Source organism: Ambystoma mexicanum, chromosome 3q, assembly GCF_040938575.1.
Source record: "Ambystoma mexicanum isolate Mex_15411 chromosome 3q, UKY_AmexF1_1, whole genome shotgun sequence".
NCBI lineage: Eukaryota > Metazoa > Chordata > Amphibia > Caudata > Ambystomatidae > Ambystoma > Ambystoma mexicanum.
The window spans coordinates 98,968,995-98,985,929 of NC_090926.1; the positions used below are offsets into that span (position 1 = coordinate 98,968,995).

Genomic DNA, 16,935 nt, shown 5'->3' on the forward strand with positions numbered 1-16,935 from the left:
CTGAGGCTGGCCGCGGACACACTGCCACGATGCGCCGCATATACCTGGGCGAGAGCAAGACAAAGCGGATGCAACTAGGCAAGCCGCAAGCATGCATCTGTAGCAGCCACAGGCCCGTGGACCCCTGATAGCAACATACATTGGTGCTCCGGCGGAGCACACAAGGCCAGAGGGGTGCAGACATATTCAGGCCCAAACGAAGACCTTGGGCCCCCCAGGCATACAAACACTGGTGGGGGCGTGCAGAACGGCCCTATGCATGGCAATCGGGCCGCGGGCAAAGGTGCGAATTGAGAGACTGGCAAGGACGTGCACCCATGATGGCGGGCTGCGTGTGGAGGACATAGGAGCTTGGCGAACGGGACAGCCCCTGGCCCCTGCATGAGGCGGGAGGAGAGGAGTACCTTGCGGAAATTGCCGCAGAACACTGCCCACATGAGTAGGATGCACCTGCGACTTGGCGGGGCCCACGGTTGATATACGCTGAGCCTGCAGGGACACCCAAGAGGGCGCCGAGCACTTGAGGGAGTAGCCATAGACCTGGAGCAGTAGGAGGTGGGGCACACAGACTTGGACAAGTGACTCGCCAGTGCACAATTACGTTGGAGGATACAATCACCCAGGCGCAGACTCAGCAGTACAAAGGAACCCCCAATTTAGCCTGCCTCGGTCCCCCTGCCAACCGGAGACTGGGTATACGTAAGCCAGAGACTACACATCGCGAAGCTCGTACGCGTAAGCCCAGAAACATCAGGATGGCCAACAAACTGTCTAAAACAAAGGGCAAACAACCTACGATCGATGATTATGCTAATACATCACCAGTGGCGGAGGGAGCTAGGAGCAAGGAGAGAACCCCCACCGTGGGTATAGCCACCACAAGCAAAGACCAGGAGATCCTTGCAGCAATCTCAGACCTGAAAGTGGCTTGGGAAACCAAATTGGGAATGGTCTTGGTGGAACTGAAAGCGGCGCTGGAGCTCAGTCGGGGCTGTACATGAGGAGGTGAATCTCCTCCGGCAAGACGTCAGAACTCTGGCAGAACGTACAGGCGACTTGGAGAAGCAAGTGGCCCCAAATACAGCTGCATGTGCATACCATAAATCCGAGCTTCATGCCCTAGAACGCTGCGTGGGGAACCTGGAAAGCAGGGTGGAGGAGGCGGAGGGACGCGCCCGTAGGAACAATATATGTATCGTAGGATTGCCTGAGGGAGCTGAGGGTCCCAACCCCACCGAGTACATCGAATCAATGCTGCTGCAGGAGATAACTGGAGGAGTGCTGATCCAGGGGTTCGCAGTGGAACGGGCGCATATGGCCCTGACGAGGAAGCACCACTGGGGACCCCCCCAGGCCGGTGATTGCTAAGATCCTGAACTACAGAGACCGGGAAAAAATCCTTGAGCACTTCCAGAAGGGAGGAACGAAGGGCGTCGGCAAACATAACTGCATACCCGGATTACGCTCTGCAGGTACAGCGCAGACGCATGAACTTTGGCACCCAGGGTGTCGCAGTCTCAGACATTGGGACTAGAATATAGGAAAGGATACAGCCTGTCGGAGTAGAGTGACTAGGGCTATACACGTATGATCCTTGAGCACGGGAACCTAGTGAACGGTGTAGGAGCCTAACGGAACCAGCCCCCTCTCCCCCATGAATAGATTAGTTAGGTCACCAGTAGACCGTGACACCCTGCCGGGTTCCTGCTCTCGGCGTTCCGAGGCAGGACCAAACGCGGGGGAGCTTGAGATCCAGGGATGGAGCTGGGCACCAGTTGGGGTGGGGCAGGGAGGGGGAGGGAAGGGGTTGTGTGCAGTGTATTATAGTTGAGCAAGGGGATGGTGGGGAGGGTTAGTTGGGAGAGGGAGGGGTATGAGTCCTGCAGAGTCCTTGTTGTCCTGGATGCTCTGCATGAGTGAGTGGGACCCAGCTAAGGGTTAACTTTTTCCTGGCAAGGTGAAGGCGGGTCTACCTACACAAAAACCCCTGCAAGCGCGGAGCGCGCAAAGTCCTGCAGATTCCTTGTTGTCCTTTGTGGCCGGAGTGCAGGAGCGTGTGAGCAGTCTGCCTGCTCCTGTCTGCTCTTGGAGTCTGTTTAGGTTGCCTGCACTCCTCCGTGCGAAAGTGATCCAGCGGCTCCTGTCTTCTATTTACTGGTTTCCCTGTTTTTCCTCATCAGCAAGGTACGGCCTAATAGTCCCTCGTGCAGTGTGATTTACCCGTGGTCTTCCCGTTTGATCTCCACTAAGGCTTGCTGGAGGGGGGGGGGGGGGGGGGGGGAGACGGACTACGACAGCTCCTTAAGCTGTCGGGCGTTCCCCGTCCTCCAGCCCCAGTGACTTTCTGTGCCTTTGTGTCGTTATGCCCCCGGGTCTTCGGTTGGATGGCTTTGCTACGCATGCTTATTGCATTGTGATCATCGTCGGCGTACATAACTACCTACCTACTACTTACCTTGGACTCTTATGAACTGTGCTATGTTAGAAATTTCATGCTTGAAGACTTTGCTAACAAGGTTTGTTAACGAAAGAAAATTTCTTTTATCTGATCATAAGCTTGGGCCTTTATTTGCCTATTAATATTTATGGTTTGGGGACCGTGAACTTCCATGAACTTTTAATATAAACCTAGTATTAATCTAATGGTCTTAACTTTGCATAATTTTGCCTAATTGCACTTAATCCACTTTTTAATTATTACTGTGTATTCTTTGGTTTTATTAGGTGGCCACTTTATATGGCCACTTTATATGTTTCTATGCTCTTATGTTTTAAGTGTTTAACTTTGTAAGTGCTTAGTATTTGTCACGAGGAGGCTGCGAGGGGGCTGCGAGATTTTCTTTCTCTCCCCCTCTTCTTCAACCATTGTTATACCTTTGGCCATTATTTGGCTAATTTGGTTTTTAGCACTCAACAATAGTGGTCTACTAGGAGTTGGCCAAACCTACCTAATTATCTACCTTATGGGGAAGAGAAAAGCGGGGGAGGGTGGGGTTTGGGCTATAGGTAAAAGGGCGAAAAAACCCAAAGATGTTACCTCTATTCCAACTACCAAACCCCCAAAAGCAGCAACAAAAGCTAAATCTCTCCCAAAAACAGGTGCTAACCCATCCCAAAGATCCCTGGATTTTTACTTGGATGCTATGGCAAACAAAATAGTTAACTGTATGAATGCGGTTGAGCCCGCCCCCAGAGAGGTTGCTCCTCGGGGCGAGGGATTGGGCATCGCAGGTATGGAGGGACAGGGGTATGTAGACATTGGTGACATGACTGGGGGGGATGTGAACGTTTCTAATCTGGAGAAGGGGAAATGCCAGACATTGCCACAACCCTTGTACCCTTGGAGGGGGTCCGTAGAGCCAATGGTAGGATCGCGGAAGACGGGTAATCTGGGTTACTTGATTGCTCCATAGCTAGTGAGGGTGATAGAGTGGTTGGAGGCCTTATTGGAGGAGAAGCTTAAACCATTACAGCTGCTGTTAAACTCCTTGAGGGGGCTAAAAGAGGGGGGTTTAAACACCTTGGCTATCATGGATGATTCTATTAGGGCAGTATCTCTCAAACTGTCTGACCTGGCTGGTATTGTTGAGGAAAGGGGTTTAGGCGACAGGCAGTGTCAGTGCCCATTAACCGCCCCCTTATCCAGTGAAACCTCTCCCAGTGGTAATAAGGTTATAGACCCACAAGGGAGCTGCCACGACGTTGTGGTCATAGAAGACCACAACGAAGTACCGGTAGCTAAAAAGGGGCCGAATGGGCCCGTGAGGGATAGGGAGAGTGGTAAACAAGATACAATCACAAATGTAAAGGGGCATGGGAGGGGGTTGGGGAATGATTTAATTCTGAACCTACCCCCGGAAGCGGTCCCCTTTGTGGGGATCATTACTGGACTGCCCGGGCTCCCAATGGGAGGTTTTGAATCTACACTCTCCCTGATTAACAAGGCCTCCCACTGGATCAATTTGAATTTGATGGGGCCCAAGATTGATCCCAAATTGATCCGTATGGCCAGGCGAGTGGGTTGGGTGGGGAACAGGCCCAAGAATTTGAGCGGGGACTGTGTGGTAATTACCTTTTCTGATGCACAGATCGCAGAATATCTTCTGAATACCAATTTAGCCCGGGGCCTTAAGCCCAATGGCAATATACTGTCCAGTAAACTTCTCCCACTGGACTATTTTTACATCCAGGGTGGGGGTAGGAAGACGCAGAACCTTACCATGGGAAGTAGGACAAGAGGTGGTTACGGAGAGCAAAATACTAATATGGGCCGGAAGTTACCAACCAATATTCCATCGGGTGGTTGGAGCATAATTTCAAATAAAAAGCCAGCGAAATGCCTCGGTAAGGAATGATGTAGCACCTTTGCCCCTGGATAATCATTTTGAGATCTTAACGTCCTGTGAGGATGTGGATTGACAAGAGGCTGTCAAGGAGGCCGGTGCAACTGTGCCAACCCCCCTAGTATCCCAGGGGAGTTTGGCCAACGAAAGTCTGCAATTGCGCCTGCTTTCTTGGAATATTGCAGGCGCAACTAGGAAACTGAAGTTGGGACCTGTGATAGAACTCCTACAAGCCAACTCGGTAGTCCTACTCCAAGAAACCTGGGCATTAGAACCCCCACACCTCTATGGTTTTATTTCCTTTGATATTCCAGCCAATAAAAAACCAAGAGGTAGACACTATGGTGGTTTGTGTATTTTGATCAAGGTTGCTTTGGAGTGTAGGATTGAGGTGATTCCTACTGGGCTGGACTTTTTGCAGGTGGTGCTTTTAACCAGAAAGGGGGAAGAAATGTGTATCATTAACTTTTATAACAGTCCTCATATCTCTGATTTAGATAGACTAACAAAGGTTGAAAAGTTTATTGAGAATCTGTTGTCCAAGGGAAGAAGGAAGTCAATTTTTTATATCTGGGGCGGGGATTTCAATATTAAAATGGGTGGCGGGGGTAGACATGGATGTTCTAGACCGCCTTGAGGATCAGGTAGAGAATATCCCGCCTAGGAGTATGAGAGATGGGAGAGTCTGCCCAAAGGGCCTACAGCTAAGCTCTTGGTTGCTGGAATGGGTTTTTCATATTGTTAATGGCCGTATGGCACCAGATATACCAGGTGAGGGGACCTTTAAAAATCAAGGTTGTTCAACAATTGATTACTTCTGCATCTCAATGAATCTTTGGGAATGTGTAGTAAGCTTTGAGATGTTGGCGGACACACATAGTGACCATTTGCCCATCTGCCTAATATTTAAGGGCTTGTTGGGGGAAGTGGCATCGCAGGTCACAGCCCCCAGTCCACGGTTGGGAGTACACACTGGTTCAAGAAGAATTAAATGGGGTACTATTCTAGAGGAGGAGTTACATTACATCTCCTTAAGTGAGAATAAACCCCTCGTGATGGATATTTTGGGCAATCAACCTGTGTGTGTAATTGTAGAGAAATGTATAGAACTACTGGCTGCCCTCACATCCAAATTTACTAAAACTTCAAAGGCAAAGGGCAATGTGTTAAAAAGAGGGTGGTTTGATGAGGCATGCAAAAGGGCGAAGAAATCGTTGTTGATAACTCTAAAGGACCCGACCAGTTGCAGATTGAACATTGCCCCAGATAGGAAAACCTACCAAAAGGATCTAAAGAGAAGGAAAGGGGAGATAGAACAGGCAGCCTGGGAAGGTTTTTTGAATGCCGCATTGAAAGGGGACCAGAAGGCTTTTTTGGCCATATGTAAAAAGTGGGCCGGAGGGGCATTGGTTCAATGTGGGGAGTGGCACCCATGTGGAAGAAGGGGCCTGGCTAACGCATTTTGGTAACCTGTTTGGGTCAGAACGACCAGATGCCGAGTTAGATTTTATAGGGCCTTGCCTTATGTTTGAGGTGGAGGAGACAGTAAAGGCAATCAAGGTTCAAGCGCATAATCGAGCACCTGGCCCGGACATGATGCCCTCGGACGTATTCCAGGATCCAGTAGATTTGTGGGCTCCACTTTTGACTGTGGTGTTTTATGCATGTTTAAAAGCGAGGACATATCTGCCCTCGTGGAAGAGGGCGATAATTTTCCCAATCTTCAAAAAGGGGGACATATCTAGCCCTGGTGCATATAGGCCAATTTCTTTGTTGGACTCCTCGTTCAAAATATTTGGGAGAATATTGTTGACCCGAATCGAAACATGGATCGGGGAACAGTCAATTCTCTGACATTCAATTTGGGTTTCGGCCTGGAGTGGGCACAATAGAACAGAGCCTTAATTTATATTTGTTGGTGGCCAATTCTGTGTTCTGTCGGGGAGAGGTAGTCTATCTGGCTTTTATGGACCTAAGTACTGCATTTGATAAAGTTGATAGAGCGAAGCTCTGGGCTGTGGTTGGGTCCTTAGGGAGCTCAGGGGAAATATTGCGGGTACTTGTTGAACTCCATACGGATAATGAGGCTTGTGTACGCAGTGGCCCAGGGGGGCACTGCACGGCCTGTTTTCAGGTGGGGTGTGGTGTGAGGCAGGGTTGCATATTGGCCCCCATTTGCTTCTGCCTCTCCATTAATGGCCTCTCACAGGATCTGATTGGTGTATTGGCTGTTTTTTTAGTCTTGGGGGAGGGGGGGAGGGTGGTTCCCAGTATTGGCCTATGCGGACGATACAGTTCTTCTAGCAAGAACACCTAGGGCCTTACAGGCTTTGATTAATGCCTATTCAACGTTCATGGATAATTTGGGCCTAAAAATAAATACCAAGAAATCAGCAGTAATGGCGTGCGATGGCAGAAAACGTCCTGTACCCATGAAACCCATGCTTTGCGTAGGAGAAACCATTCCCAGAGTTAAGACCTTTGATTATCTTGGAATAAGTTTTTCAGAGGCCTTAAATGGAAAGGACCATGTGGCCAAACAATCTGTCAAGATGAGCCAGATAGGCGGAATCTTTAGCTTTTTGTCAAAGTGTAGGGGCCAGCCTTTGGATGTGATTCTTAAGATCTATGGCACTCAAACTGCGGCATCCACTTTTTAATAGCGCAGCCATTTGGGCTTTCAGAATGCGGCAGAAATCCAGTGTGAGGAAAGCACATTTTTTTAAGACTTGCTTGGGCTCCCGACCAGTGTCTCTGGAATAGCCATTCACAGAGAGCTGGGTGTGGAGTTTTAGGAGGACCAGTGGGCGCTGGCCACTCTTTTATTATGAGTTAGATTGTGGGCCAATGAGCATGCTTTGCTGTGTCATTTTATTATTCGCTCTGTGCTAGGTAAAGCTGGCTGGAACAAAATCTCCTGGCTTGCGTATGTCTCTTCAACCTTGGGTGAAGTCAATTTAGGTGTCCTTTTTCCGCCTGACTCACTCATTACTAAGAGTGAGGGGATCGCTTACAAAGTATCGTTGGGTGTAATCACAGTAAGAAAAAGAACCCTATTAGAGTATGGCCATAAAAATGGCCAATTTCATACCAGCATTAGTAGTCTCACTGGAATACAACCTTACTTGTTATGGAGCCCCTTTAAAAAGGACAGGTGGCTGATTACGAGGGCACGGTTTGATTGCCTTTGGCTGCAAGGAAACACATATAAGTGGAAGGGTATCCCCGATTCAGCGGGTTGCCCGGTTTGTGGCCACTCTCGAGAGGATCTCTCTCATTTGCTGTTCTTCTGTTTAGGGTATGTTGGTATACGTAAAATGTCCTTGATTCCAGCCCTTAAGAAGACAGCGATTCGCTCACATAGGGCTGCACTTGTGTTCCTCTTGAGTGCTGAAACAGTTTTACAGCTTGGGTTCTTTTGACGTTCCTGAAAAGAGTGATGTACTTTAGAAATAGTTTACTGAAATTGCAAGGGGGTGAAAGTCAGTGCTATAAAGTATATCATCGGTAATGGGACAAATGTCTGAGTACTGTTTTTTGTATGACTCAAATATATTTTTAATGCAACGGCTGCTTAGGTAAGCATTTGATAATTTTATTTGTATGTCGCCTTTAGAAATGCTTATTGATTGAATTTTTATGGAAATGTAATTTTATGAAATTGTAACTTGGATTTGTGTAATGTGTATTTGTCGTTTAATGGTTGTTTTTATACATCCGAATAAACTTGTTTGACCTGAATTTCATGGCAAACTAGACTGGAGAGGAAACCTGGGAAGGGTGGAGCAGGGACAAACCACGCATGGCAATGGGTAGCCTTCGAATTGTAACCTGGAACGTGAGAGGCCTCAATAGTTACCTGAAGAGGAATAAAGTAATGTACCTGAGAAGGCTGAAAGTTGGCATAGCATTACTACAGGAGATCCACCTTACTAAGGATAAACTGGAGGTGGTCAAGAGAAAGTGGAGAGGGACCACCACAGAAGCCACATACTCGGCTTACGCAAGGGGGTGGTCACGTGGGTGGCACCCCATGTACCATTTCAGCTGCTTCAGTCTACGGTAGACCCAGATGGCAGATTGTTATTGGTGCGGGGATGCTAGAAAACAGGGATGTGAGCATTATAACCTCATACGCCCCTAAACAAAACACAGCGGCCTATTTTAGGGCCCTAAATGGCAAATTTAGCCCCCTACTGGGCGGCGCTATCATCTGGGGAGGGGATTTTAATTGTACACTACACCCCAAATTGGATAGGTCAGACAAACTAGATAGACCCACCCCGGCTGCAAAAGCATTAAAGGCCCTACTGCAGGACTTTGGGCTAGAAGATATCTGGTGACGGCTGCACCCGGGAGACGGGCAGTACTCGCATTACGCGGCCCCCCACAACCTGTACACGAGACTGGATTACATGTTTGTGGCCTCAGAGATAGCAGGAGAAATGATAGGTTCGGAATACAAAGCCAGAGTACTTTTGGACCACTCCCCCCTGGTCTTGGCATGGAGGCATCGGCCGCCTAGAGCGAGAATCCCGACATGGCAGATTGGAGCCGAAGCCCTGCAGGATTTAGGATTCCGTGAGGACTTAAGGCAGGCAATTGAGTACTTTGAAATTAATACAGGGAGTGTGCAGTCGGAGGGAACCTTATGGGAGGCGTTCAAAGTGGTAGTACGAGGCGCAGCCATATCCAAATCCAGAGGGCTCCAAGGGGGCCTAAAGCGAGAGCTACAGGAGACGGAGAAGGAGCTGGAAGGAATAATGCAGAGGGGGAGCACCTCACAGAAGGATGCCGAATGGGCGAAACTATTACAACAAACTAGCAGGGAGCTATGTAAACTAAACTATAAAAAATATATCGAAAGGCAACATGCGCGGGGAAATAAACCAGGAAGGCTGCTGGCATTTGATTTAATTTGATTTATTTAACATTTTTAAAGCGCTTACACAGCCCACATGCATCGAGGCGCTGTTACAGGAATTGTTTGTTTTTTGGATGCGTAATTTTTTTTTTGTTGTCTTAGTTGCGTATTTATAACGCACTTAAACACCCAGAAGACCCGGGGATCGAACCTGTGTTGTTTCATGTCGTCTTCCTTCCAAGTCGCGCACGTTGCCGCTGAGCTATCCTCCCGGGACATGGTTATACAATAATGAAACACCACGCCCAGTGGTCAGGGAGTTAAAGGGGGAAGAAGGCCAGACCTGGGCTACCCAAGAGGATGTCAATGAGGGGGTACCTCAGATTCTATAAATGCCTGTATGAGGACACGGGGGAGGAGATGGGGCGGGAGATTCAGGGGACATTGGAAGACATAGGATTGCCCAAGTTCAATGAGTGGGAGGACCTGGACGCCCCAATTACTTTAGTAGAATTGGAGACAGTGATTCAGCACCTACCCATGTGCAAGGCTCCGGGGGCAGACGGCCTCCCAAGTGAATTTTATAAGACATATAAGCAGGACCCTCCCCCCCCCCCCCCTGCTGCTTGCTATACTAAATGAGCCGCTGGAATGAGGGAGGCTGCCGGAGTCCCTGAGGGAGGTGGTGGTCATTCCGCTCCTAAAACCGGGCAAACCAAGCACGGACTGTGGATCATACAGACCCCTGTCAATGCTCAACCAAGACAGCAAAATCCTTACAGCTACGCTGGCAAACAGGCTCAAACGAGTTATTGGCAAACTGGTACACCCCGATCAAACAGGCTATGTCCCAGGCAGGAATATAACCGACAATCATAGAAGACTCCACCACATTATTGAACAGACAGAGGAGGACCCAGGCGAAATGGTAATAGTCTTGTTGGATGCCATTAAGGCCTTCGACTCTGTGAGGTGGCCATGGTTGCTAGCGGCTCTGATGGGGCCGGGGTACCTGGGATGGGGCTGGGGTACCTGAGGTGGGTCAAAATTATATATAGCTCCCCAATCGCCAGGGTTAAAACTGGCGCAATAATCTCGGACAAATGGAAACTTAGTAGGGGCACTAGACAGGGCTGCCCCTGGTCGCCCATGCTGTACATTCTCGCTCTAGAACCACTGGCAATCTGCCTCAGACAACTGTATGGGGAGATAGGAATCCCCACGAAGGGAGGATCGCACCTCATATCGCTGTACACCGATGACATTCTGCTATACCTGCGCTTCCCAGAAGAAAACCTACAATATGTCCTGGAGGTGATGGAACGCTATGCCACCCTCTCGGTCATAGAGGTAAACCCCAAGAAATAAAGCATGTGCCCTTTGGGGAGATACAGGAGGGCCCCGCATAGGAACCTACCGTTCTTGCTGATACCCTGGCAGACCAGGACATTCGATACTTGGGAATCAACATATACCACACGGCTGAGGATGAACACAAGCACAATACGGAGAGGGCAGTGGAAGGCATTAAAAATAGTATGGGGTTTTGGTCCAGGCTACCCCTAGCCATAATGGGTAGGGCGGCTTTGATTATGATGGTGGTCCTGCCGAGACTGCTGCATTTTTTTACGAACATCCCGTACATGCTCCCCAAAAGTTTTTTTGCGAAACTCCACAGCTTATGCAGGGGCTTTATATGGCATAACTACTGGAATAGGGTGGCCTTTTGGAAGCTACAAAACCCGTGTGACAGGGGGGTATAAACCTACCGAATTTCGAGTTACACTATCTGGCGAGACAGCTCCAGTATGTGGCCAGGTGGTTGTCCGAAGTAGACAGCTGAAGCAAGGCTATTGTACAAGGACACTGCCCCCTTTTTTCTGAGAGGTGGTATGGTTGCCTAAATCAAAGTTGCAAGGAAGGGCGAGACTGTTGAAACTGGGCTGGGAAATATGGAACGAAGCATGGCAGGTAGTGGGAAACCAGACCCCATGCTCCCTGCAGGTGCCGCTAGTGGCGCTATGTGGGGAGGACTTGCAAATGATAAAAGGGATCCGTAGATACTGGGAACGATGGGCCTTGTGACCCTCGGAGATGTATGGCAAGTGGAGGAGGCACTAGACTTCCAGAGACTAATGGAGGATACCGGGGTGCTACAAGAATCATTAAACGGGTGCGGGAAAGGTGGCCTGAGGTAGTGCTAGCAGAGCAACCCGATATGGTCATTGAGACGATGTATGATATCTCAGAAGGTGGGCACGAAATATCCCGCATATATGAACTATTGATGACTAGGGTGGGGTAAGGAGGTGCTCCAACTGAGGCGAGAGTGGGAGGAGGAGGAGGAGGAGGAGGAGGAGGAGGAGGAGGAGGAGGAGAAGGAGGAGGTGGTTGTGGGAGAACCTATGCTGGATGGACAATGGGATAGGGCTCAAAGGTATCACAAGAAGGTGTCCCGTAACGCGAGGCTACAGCAGATCCAGTTATGTTACTCATAGGGCATATATGACCTGTAGCAAAATGGCCAGGTTTGGAAGCTTAGTGATACAAAAATGCCCACGGTGCGGGGAGGTAGAAGCTGGGATGATAAACATGTTTTGGGCTTGCCCAGAGGTGGGTAGATTCTGGACAGAGGTTAAGCTACGCCTAGCCGAAAAAGGGATCACACTGGAGGCGGAGTCAGTTTGGGCATGCATGCTGGGGGGTGGGGGGTTTGCCAGACCACGCAACCTGAAGCACATTAGTAAGAAGAAAGACCTGGCCTACATCCTGGCCAAACGGAGAATCGCTATGGGCTGGAAGGCGGCCCAACGACCCAGAATAGAGACGTGGTGGGCTGACTTCCTGAAGTGGGCAGATGCAGAAACGGCAGCTTCGTATGAAGCAATCAGTAGAGTAGAGGAGGGGACGAGGAAGCGGGACTCCTGATAGCGTGGAGGCAACTGGGGGCCACAATGGTGGTACCCCCCCAGGCTGATTTCAGTGAAGACGAAATGAGGGGGACTAATGAGGAAGACAAGCTTGGAGATACGCAAGCTAGTGGCATTGAAGCAGGGGCTCGAGTTAACGGGGCGGTAGGGGGGAGGACGGGGACGCACAACAAGTGAACATAATGATGCAAAGCTCATATGCAAATGTCCTCAATGTTTGTGTTAACAAAAAATAATACAAATTATTTTTAAAAAGGCTGTTTGCCAGAAGGGCTATTTTCAGTTGAAGATCTTGTGTAAAGTTCTCCCCCTTCATACCAGTTGATTTCAGAGTACGGGTGGTGGCCTCCCTTGTTCTATCTTCACTGGATTACTGCAGTTCTCTTTATCTACACAACTTGCTTACCTGATCCAGCGTTTGTAGGTCTTGCCGAATTCCACCATGAGTCGCCACTGGGACATCCAGGCGTGCTCATATCACATGCGTTTTGCGCCACTTACATTGGCTCCCAGTGGCCAAGCATGTGCAATTTAAATAGTTGTATGGAGCAATGCGCTTTGCATGACACTGGTGCAGAGTATCTTCAGGCAAGATTTTTCCTGTAGGTTCCAACCCGCTCTCTGATCTGCCAGTTCCTGCTTGATTATTGTTCCCCAGGCTAAATACTCTTGTATTGGATGCAGAGCTTTTTCTATCGCAGCAGCTGTGCTATGGAATTGCCCTACTTCTCTCTCTGTTCTATGGTTAATTATCTGTCTTTTTAGGTTGTCCCTTAAAACTCATTTGTTTTAACCCCTGTTTAATATGCCCTCTGCCTTTAGGGGCTCCTTTTTCTCTATCCCATGGCTGCCCAGCGCCAAGATGCCTCTGGGTGGATTTTGTGCTATATAAATATCTATAACATCTGTTGGTTACCCTTCTGGAGTACAATATGATCCCTCCTCTTTAGTGCCACACTAAAGTGATCACTTGGATTACAGAGCTATTGGGGTTTTTGTACTTTGATCTGAAGTGAATGTGGGACACCTTTTAAATGCAGCACGGCTATCCCTCAAATCTCAATAGGGGAAACAAGCTTCCATAAAGTAAACTGTTTTGGATCTGCTTTTGTGTCCCTCTTTGAAATCCACACCATTACCACTCTCGAATTTTTTTAGGCCTACAACGATGGAACAAAAGTCAATGTGTGCAGCGGCTCAGACATCCGCAGGTTGCGGAAAGAAACCCAGTTCTTGGAAAAGCGGTAAGTTTGTGTGTCATGTCCAGTGAGTAACAAAGAAAAGATCGTTTTGTAGGTCTGTTTCAGATAATCTACCACGTAGATTTTCCTAAATAGTCGAATTTGAGAGCATTCAGTATAGTCTATATTGTCGGGTACTGTCCCGAGTTCTTTCGGCTGCAAAAGAATTGGCTTTGTTTTGTATCATGGAATATGCATGTAAATCATAAATGGCCTAAAATATTTGCCTGCTCCTCACCACCCATTTGTATTGTCTGCAATGCATTGTGTAAATTAGTCGCAAGATCTAGTCCCCTGCTTAACCAACAGTTTCATTTGGCTCGTTTTATTACATTTTTCCAATCTTTGTGTTACAGAAATATTGTCAACATAACACAGAATAGCATTTAGTATGAGTTGACAATCCAACCAGTTACTCATTGTCATACTTAACAGCATCTACTCGGTGTACCTTCCAAACCGTACCTAATTCCGAACAGTAGCTAAAAACGATTTCACACTACAGCTCGCATACCAGAATGGCAAATTCACTGACACGATATTGTGGATAGAGCTTGTGTCCAAGTCATTTCCTGCTTGATTTATTGCCAGGTGTGAAGGGCGGGGCACATCCAATTATATTGTAGGCTCGTACATACTCCATAAATGTCTGTCTTATTGTTTTGTGCATAATTCATGGTGGTCTTTCATCTGAGGGGGGGGAACATTGCTAACAGGCTTTTCCATGCTTCAAGTTGGTCTTACTGCTCATCGTCCTACCCAGATCTTGTTCCTGCCCATGCCCTTGTCTCTGCCATGCGCCAGCGCTCAAATTCCCCCACCATTGCTTATATATGGGACCTTTTCTACTCTTATTGGCTACACCTGGTTGGACCTGTAAGGTAATGGCTTCTGTGAATATTGAGAAAAGCAATGCACCACTACATTTCCCCGACCCTTTTAGTTAGGAAGTCACACATATATTTCGTAATGATTCACAAAACAAGCAATACCACAAGCCACAAACTGAGCCATGGTTCACAGGATTTATTATGCGGATGGCCTAAAAAGATGTACTTGGCATGTGTAAATGAGGAAAACTGTGGTGAGGAATGGCAAGCATACATTTGTTTGAAAGAGCACAGGCAGCCCTTTTAAAGGGTAGGTGACTTGTGCAGGTTACAAACACGTACAGTGCCTAAAACAGCGACTAAATGTAGGTTACATTTGGGAAATGAAAGAATTGTGTAACAAAGTGCAGTAGCAAATGTATGACAATGTTATCAAAACCAAGAGAAAAAACAAATGTCCTACCATCCCACATTCCCACAGACGTCCCGACTAAAACGGTACCTCGCATGTGTGGGTGTACCTACCTGGGCACAAAGAGAGCAGGCAAAACCACTGGTACATCAAATGCCCTAGGGAAGACTGGATTTGGCTTTGTGGACAACGCACGGATGTGGGCTTGGGGTGTCTCAGCCACCAAGAAAAATGGGTATCCCCACGCATTTCTGAAAAGATGAAACCTGTGGGAGTCCAGAGGTCTGACTTGCGTGAATTACCCTAGAATGTATTAACCACAAGCCCTGGCAAAGTTCGAAATTTAGGGGGAAAACAATTCTCCAGCATGGATTCACATGCTCATGAATATTCCACATCAGGCCGGGAATCCTCTGTAAAAGAAAAGTTTCACTTTCACTTACAAAACTGTATTTCTCCTTTAAACCAATCGCTGTACTCTGGGTCATACTGCCCTCTCCTTAAGCCCCTCCTCTGGCAGCCATCTTCAGAGTCTTACCGCAGGTTCAAATGTTGGGGAGTCCTCGGGTTTTGCTCTGTGAGCTATTTTACACTTTTATTTTTTATTTTTTTTATTCTTTTTATTTTTTGGTACTCTTTTGTGAAAGTCCTATTTTTGTCCAGCAGAGCCTGTGTTCCTTTCTCTCCATCGGCAGACAAGCAGGGGATCCGTTTGTCGGTGAACTTCAGCACCCTGCAAGGGCAAGGATCGTCTAGTTTCCAGAAGGCCATTGGGCCTACTTTGCACCCCCCGACCTTGTCGGAGGAGAAGAGGGACGCTACCTTTTCAAGCTGTGATTCAGATGCGAACTGCGGAACATGTTTGTGGTGGACAAATCCCTTCAGTGCCTCTGCTGTCTTCACCCAGATCACAGAGGAGGAGATTGCGAAATCTGCCTCTGTTTCTTTAAGAGAACAATGAAGGATCGTCACATTAGACTGGCGGCGTGGCTCAGCGCCAAGGCCTCCGGCTCTAAGCAGGGTCATGCCTCACCACGACCGGCCGGTCCAAGGAGCGGGCTTCCAAGTCCTTCGAGGGCGCTCCACGATAAGGCCAAGCACAGAAAGTCTGTTTCCTTCGGCGGCGCGCAAGCGTGTCCCGCGATGCGCAGGGCACGATAACCTCACCATCTGCCTCCATCTCCAGCCATCGATTCGGCTTCTCCTCAAAGAGGAAATTGCCCAACCTGGCTAAACTGCGGGAGAGGCCCAAGAAGCCTAGGGTGGAAGAAAAGGCGGACAGCCTGCCCAAGAAGCCCCAAGCATCGCAAGAACTATCGTCGACGATTGAGATGGTGGCAGATGCTCTCATGAAGGCCAAAGTGGCTGACCCACTGAGGGTGGCCCCTACTGCGTCCAGGGTATCCCTACGCCTGAGGTGAGGGGCCTAGGCTGGGGTGGTGGTGAAGAAACTGGAAAAGGTTATTCCATCGCTGCCCTGCTCCGACCCCTCAGGTTGCAAAAAGCAGGGTGGGGGGGAGCCTGCCACGGCCTTACCCCAAACCACAGATGTTTCTTCCTCCGATGCGGACCAGGAGTCAACGCACGCGGTCCACAAGGACGTGGGGATGCCAGCGGAAACACCGGCAGGGGCCTAGTTGGCCTACTGCTCCAACTCCGCCAAGAGATGCATCGCCGGACATCACCTTTCGACCCTACACATGTTGGTGTCGGAAATCAAGAAAAGTATGTTGCAGGCCCCGGCCCTGGTGACCCTGGCATCCCTGGATAGGCCTCTGGCCTAAAAGAGGAGACTCCATCCGACACCTCCTCATTTACTGCTACGCCCATGTCAGGTGCCCCCGAGGGACGCAGACACTGGGACGGACACAACGACATTGCCACAGTGGGCAGGTCGCCGCAGCTGAGGGCATCCACACCAGATGAAGTAGTGTCGGTCCATGCCATGGTCACCAGAGCGTCCAAGCTCTTCAGCTATCAACCGAGGAGACCAAGAAGGAAGGTTTCCTCTACCAGAGGCGTGAGGCAAAAATAAAGACGATCATGGCGGTGTCCCTCATGGATGACGTTTGGGAGGAAGGCCTGGCACTATTGAGGAATCTGGCCCCAGCCAATCGGGACAGGCTAGAGAAAAAGTACCGGGTGACTGAGTCCGTACCCAAGTGCCTACAGTCACAACCGTCACCGGACTCCTTATCGGCGGCTGCAGGGAAGAGATGGTCTAACCCATTGTCATCGTCCTCAGTCTCTCCGGACAGCGAGGGGAAGAAGTTGGACGCCATGGGAGGAAAGGTCATCTACTCCACGGCATCTAC

The 16,935-nt window shown here is 49.0% G+C and overlaps 1 protein-coding gene across 5 annotated transcripts in view; it reads left to right on the forward strand.

Annotated features, from left to right (window-relative positions):
• Nucleotides 1-16,935, forward strand: part of LOC138582170 (protein D7-like) — a 1,409,716-nt gene that overhangs the window by 1,101,980 nt on the left and 290,801 nt on the right. For all 5 annotated transcript variants that reach the window (XM_069653210.1, XM_069653214.1, XM_069653212.1 and 2 more), the window contains one exon: nt 13,296-13,381. In XM_069653210.1, coding sequence (XP_069509311.1) covers nt 13,296-13,381 — 86 coding nt within the window. The remainder of the gene's footprint in view (nt 1-13,295; nt 13,382-16,935) is intronic.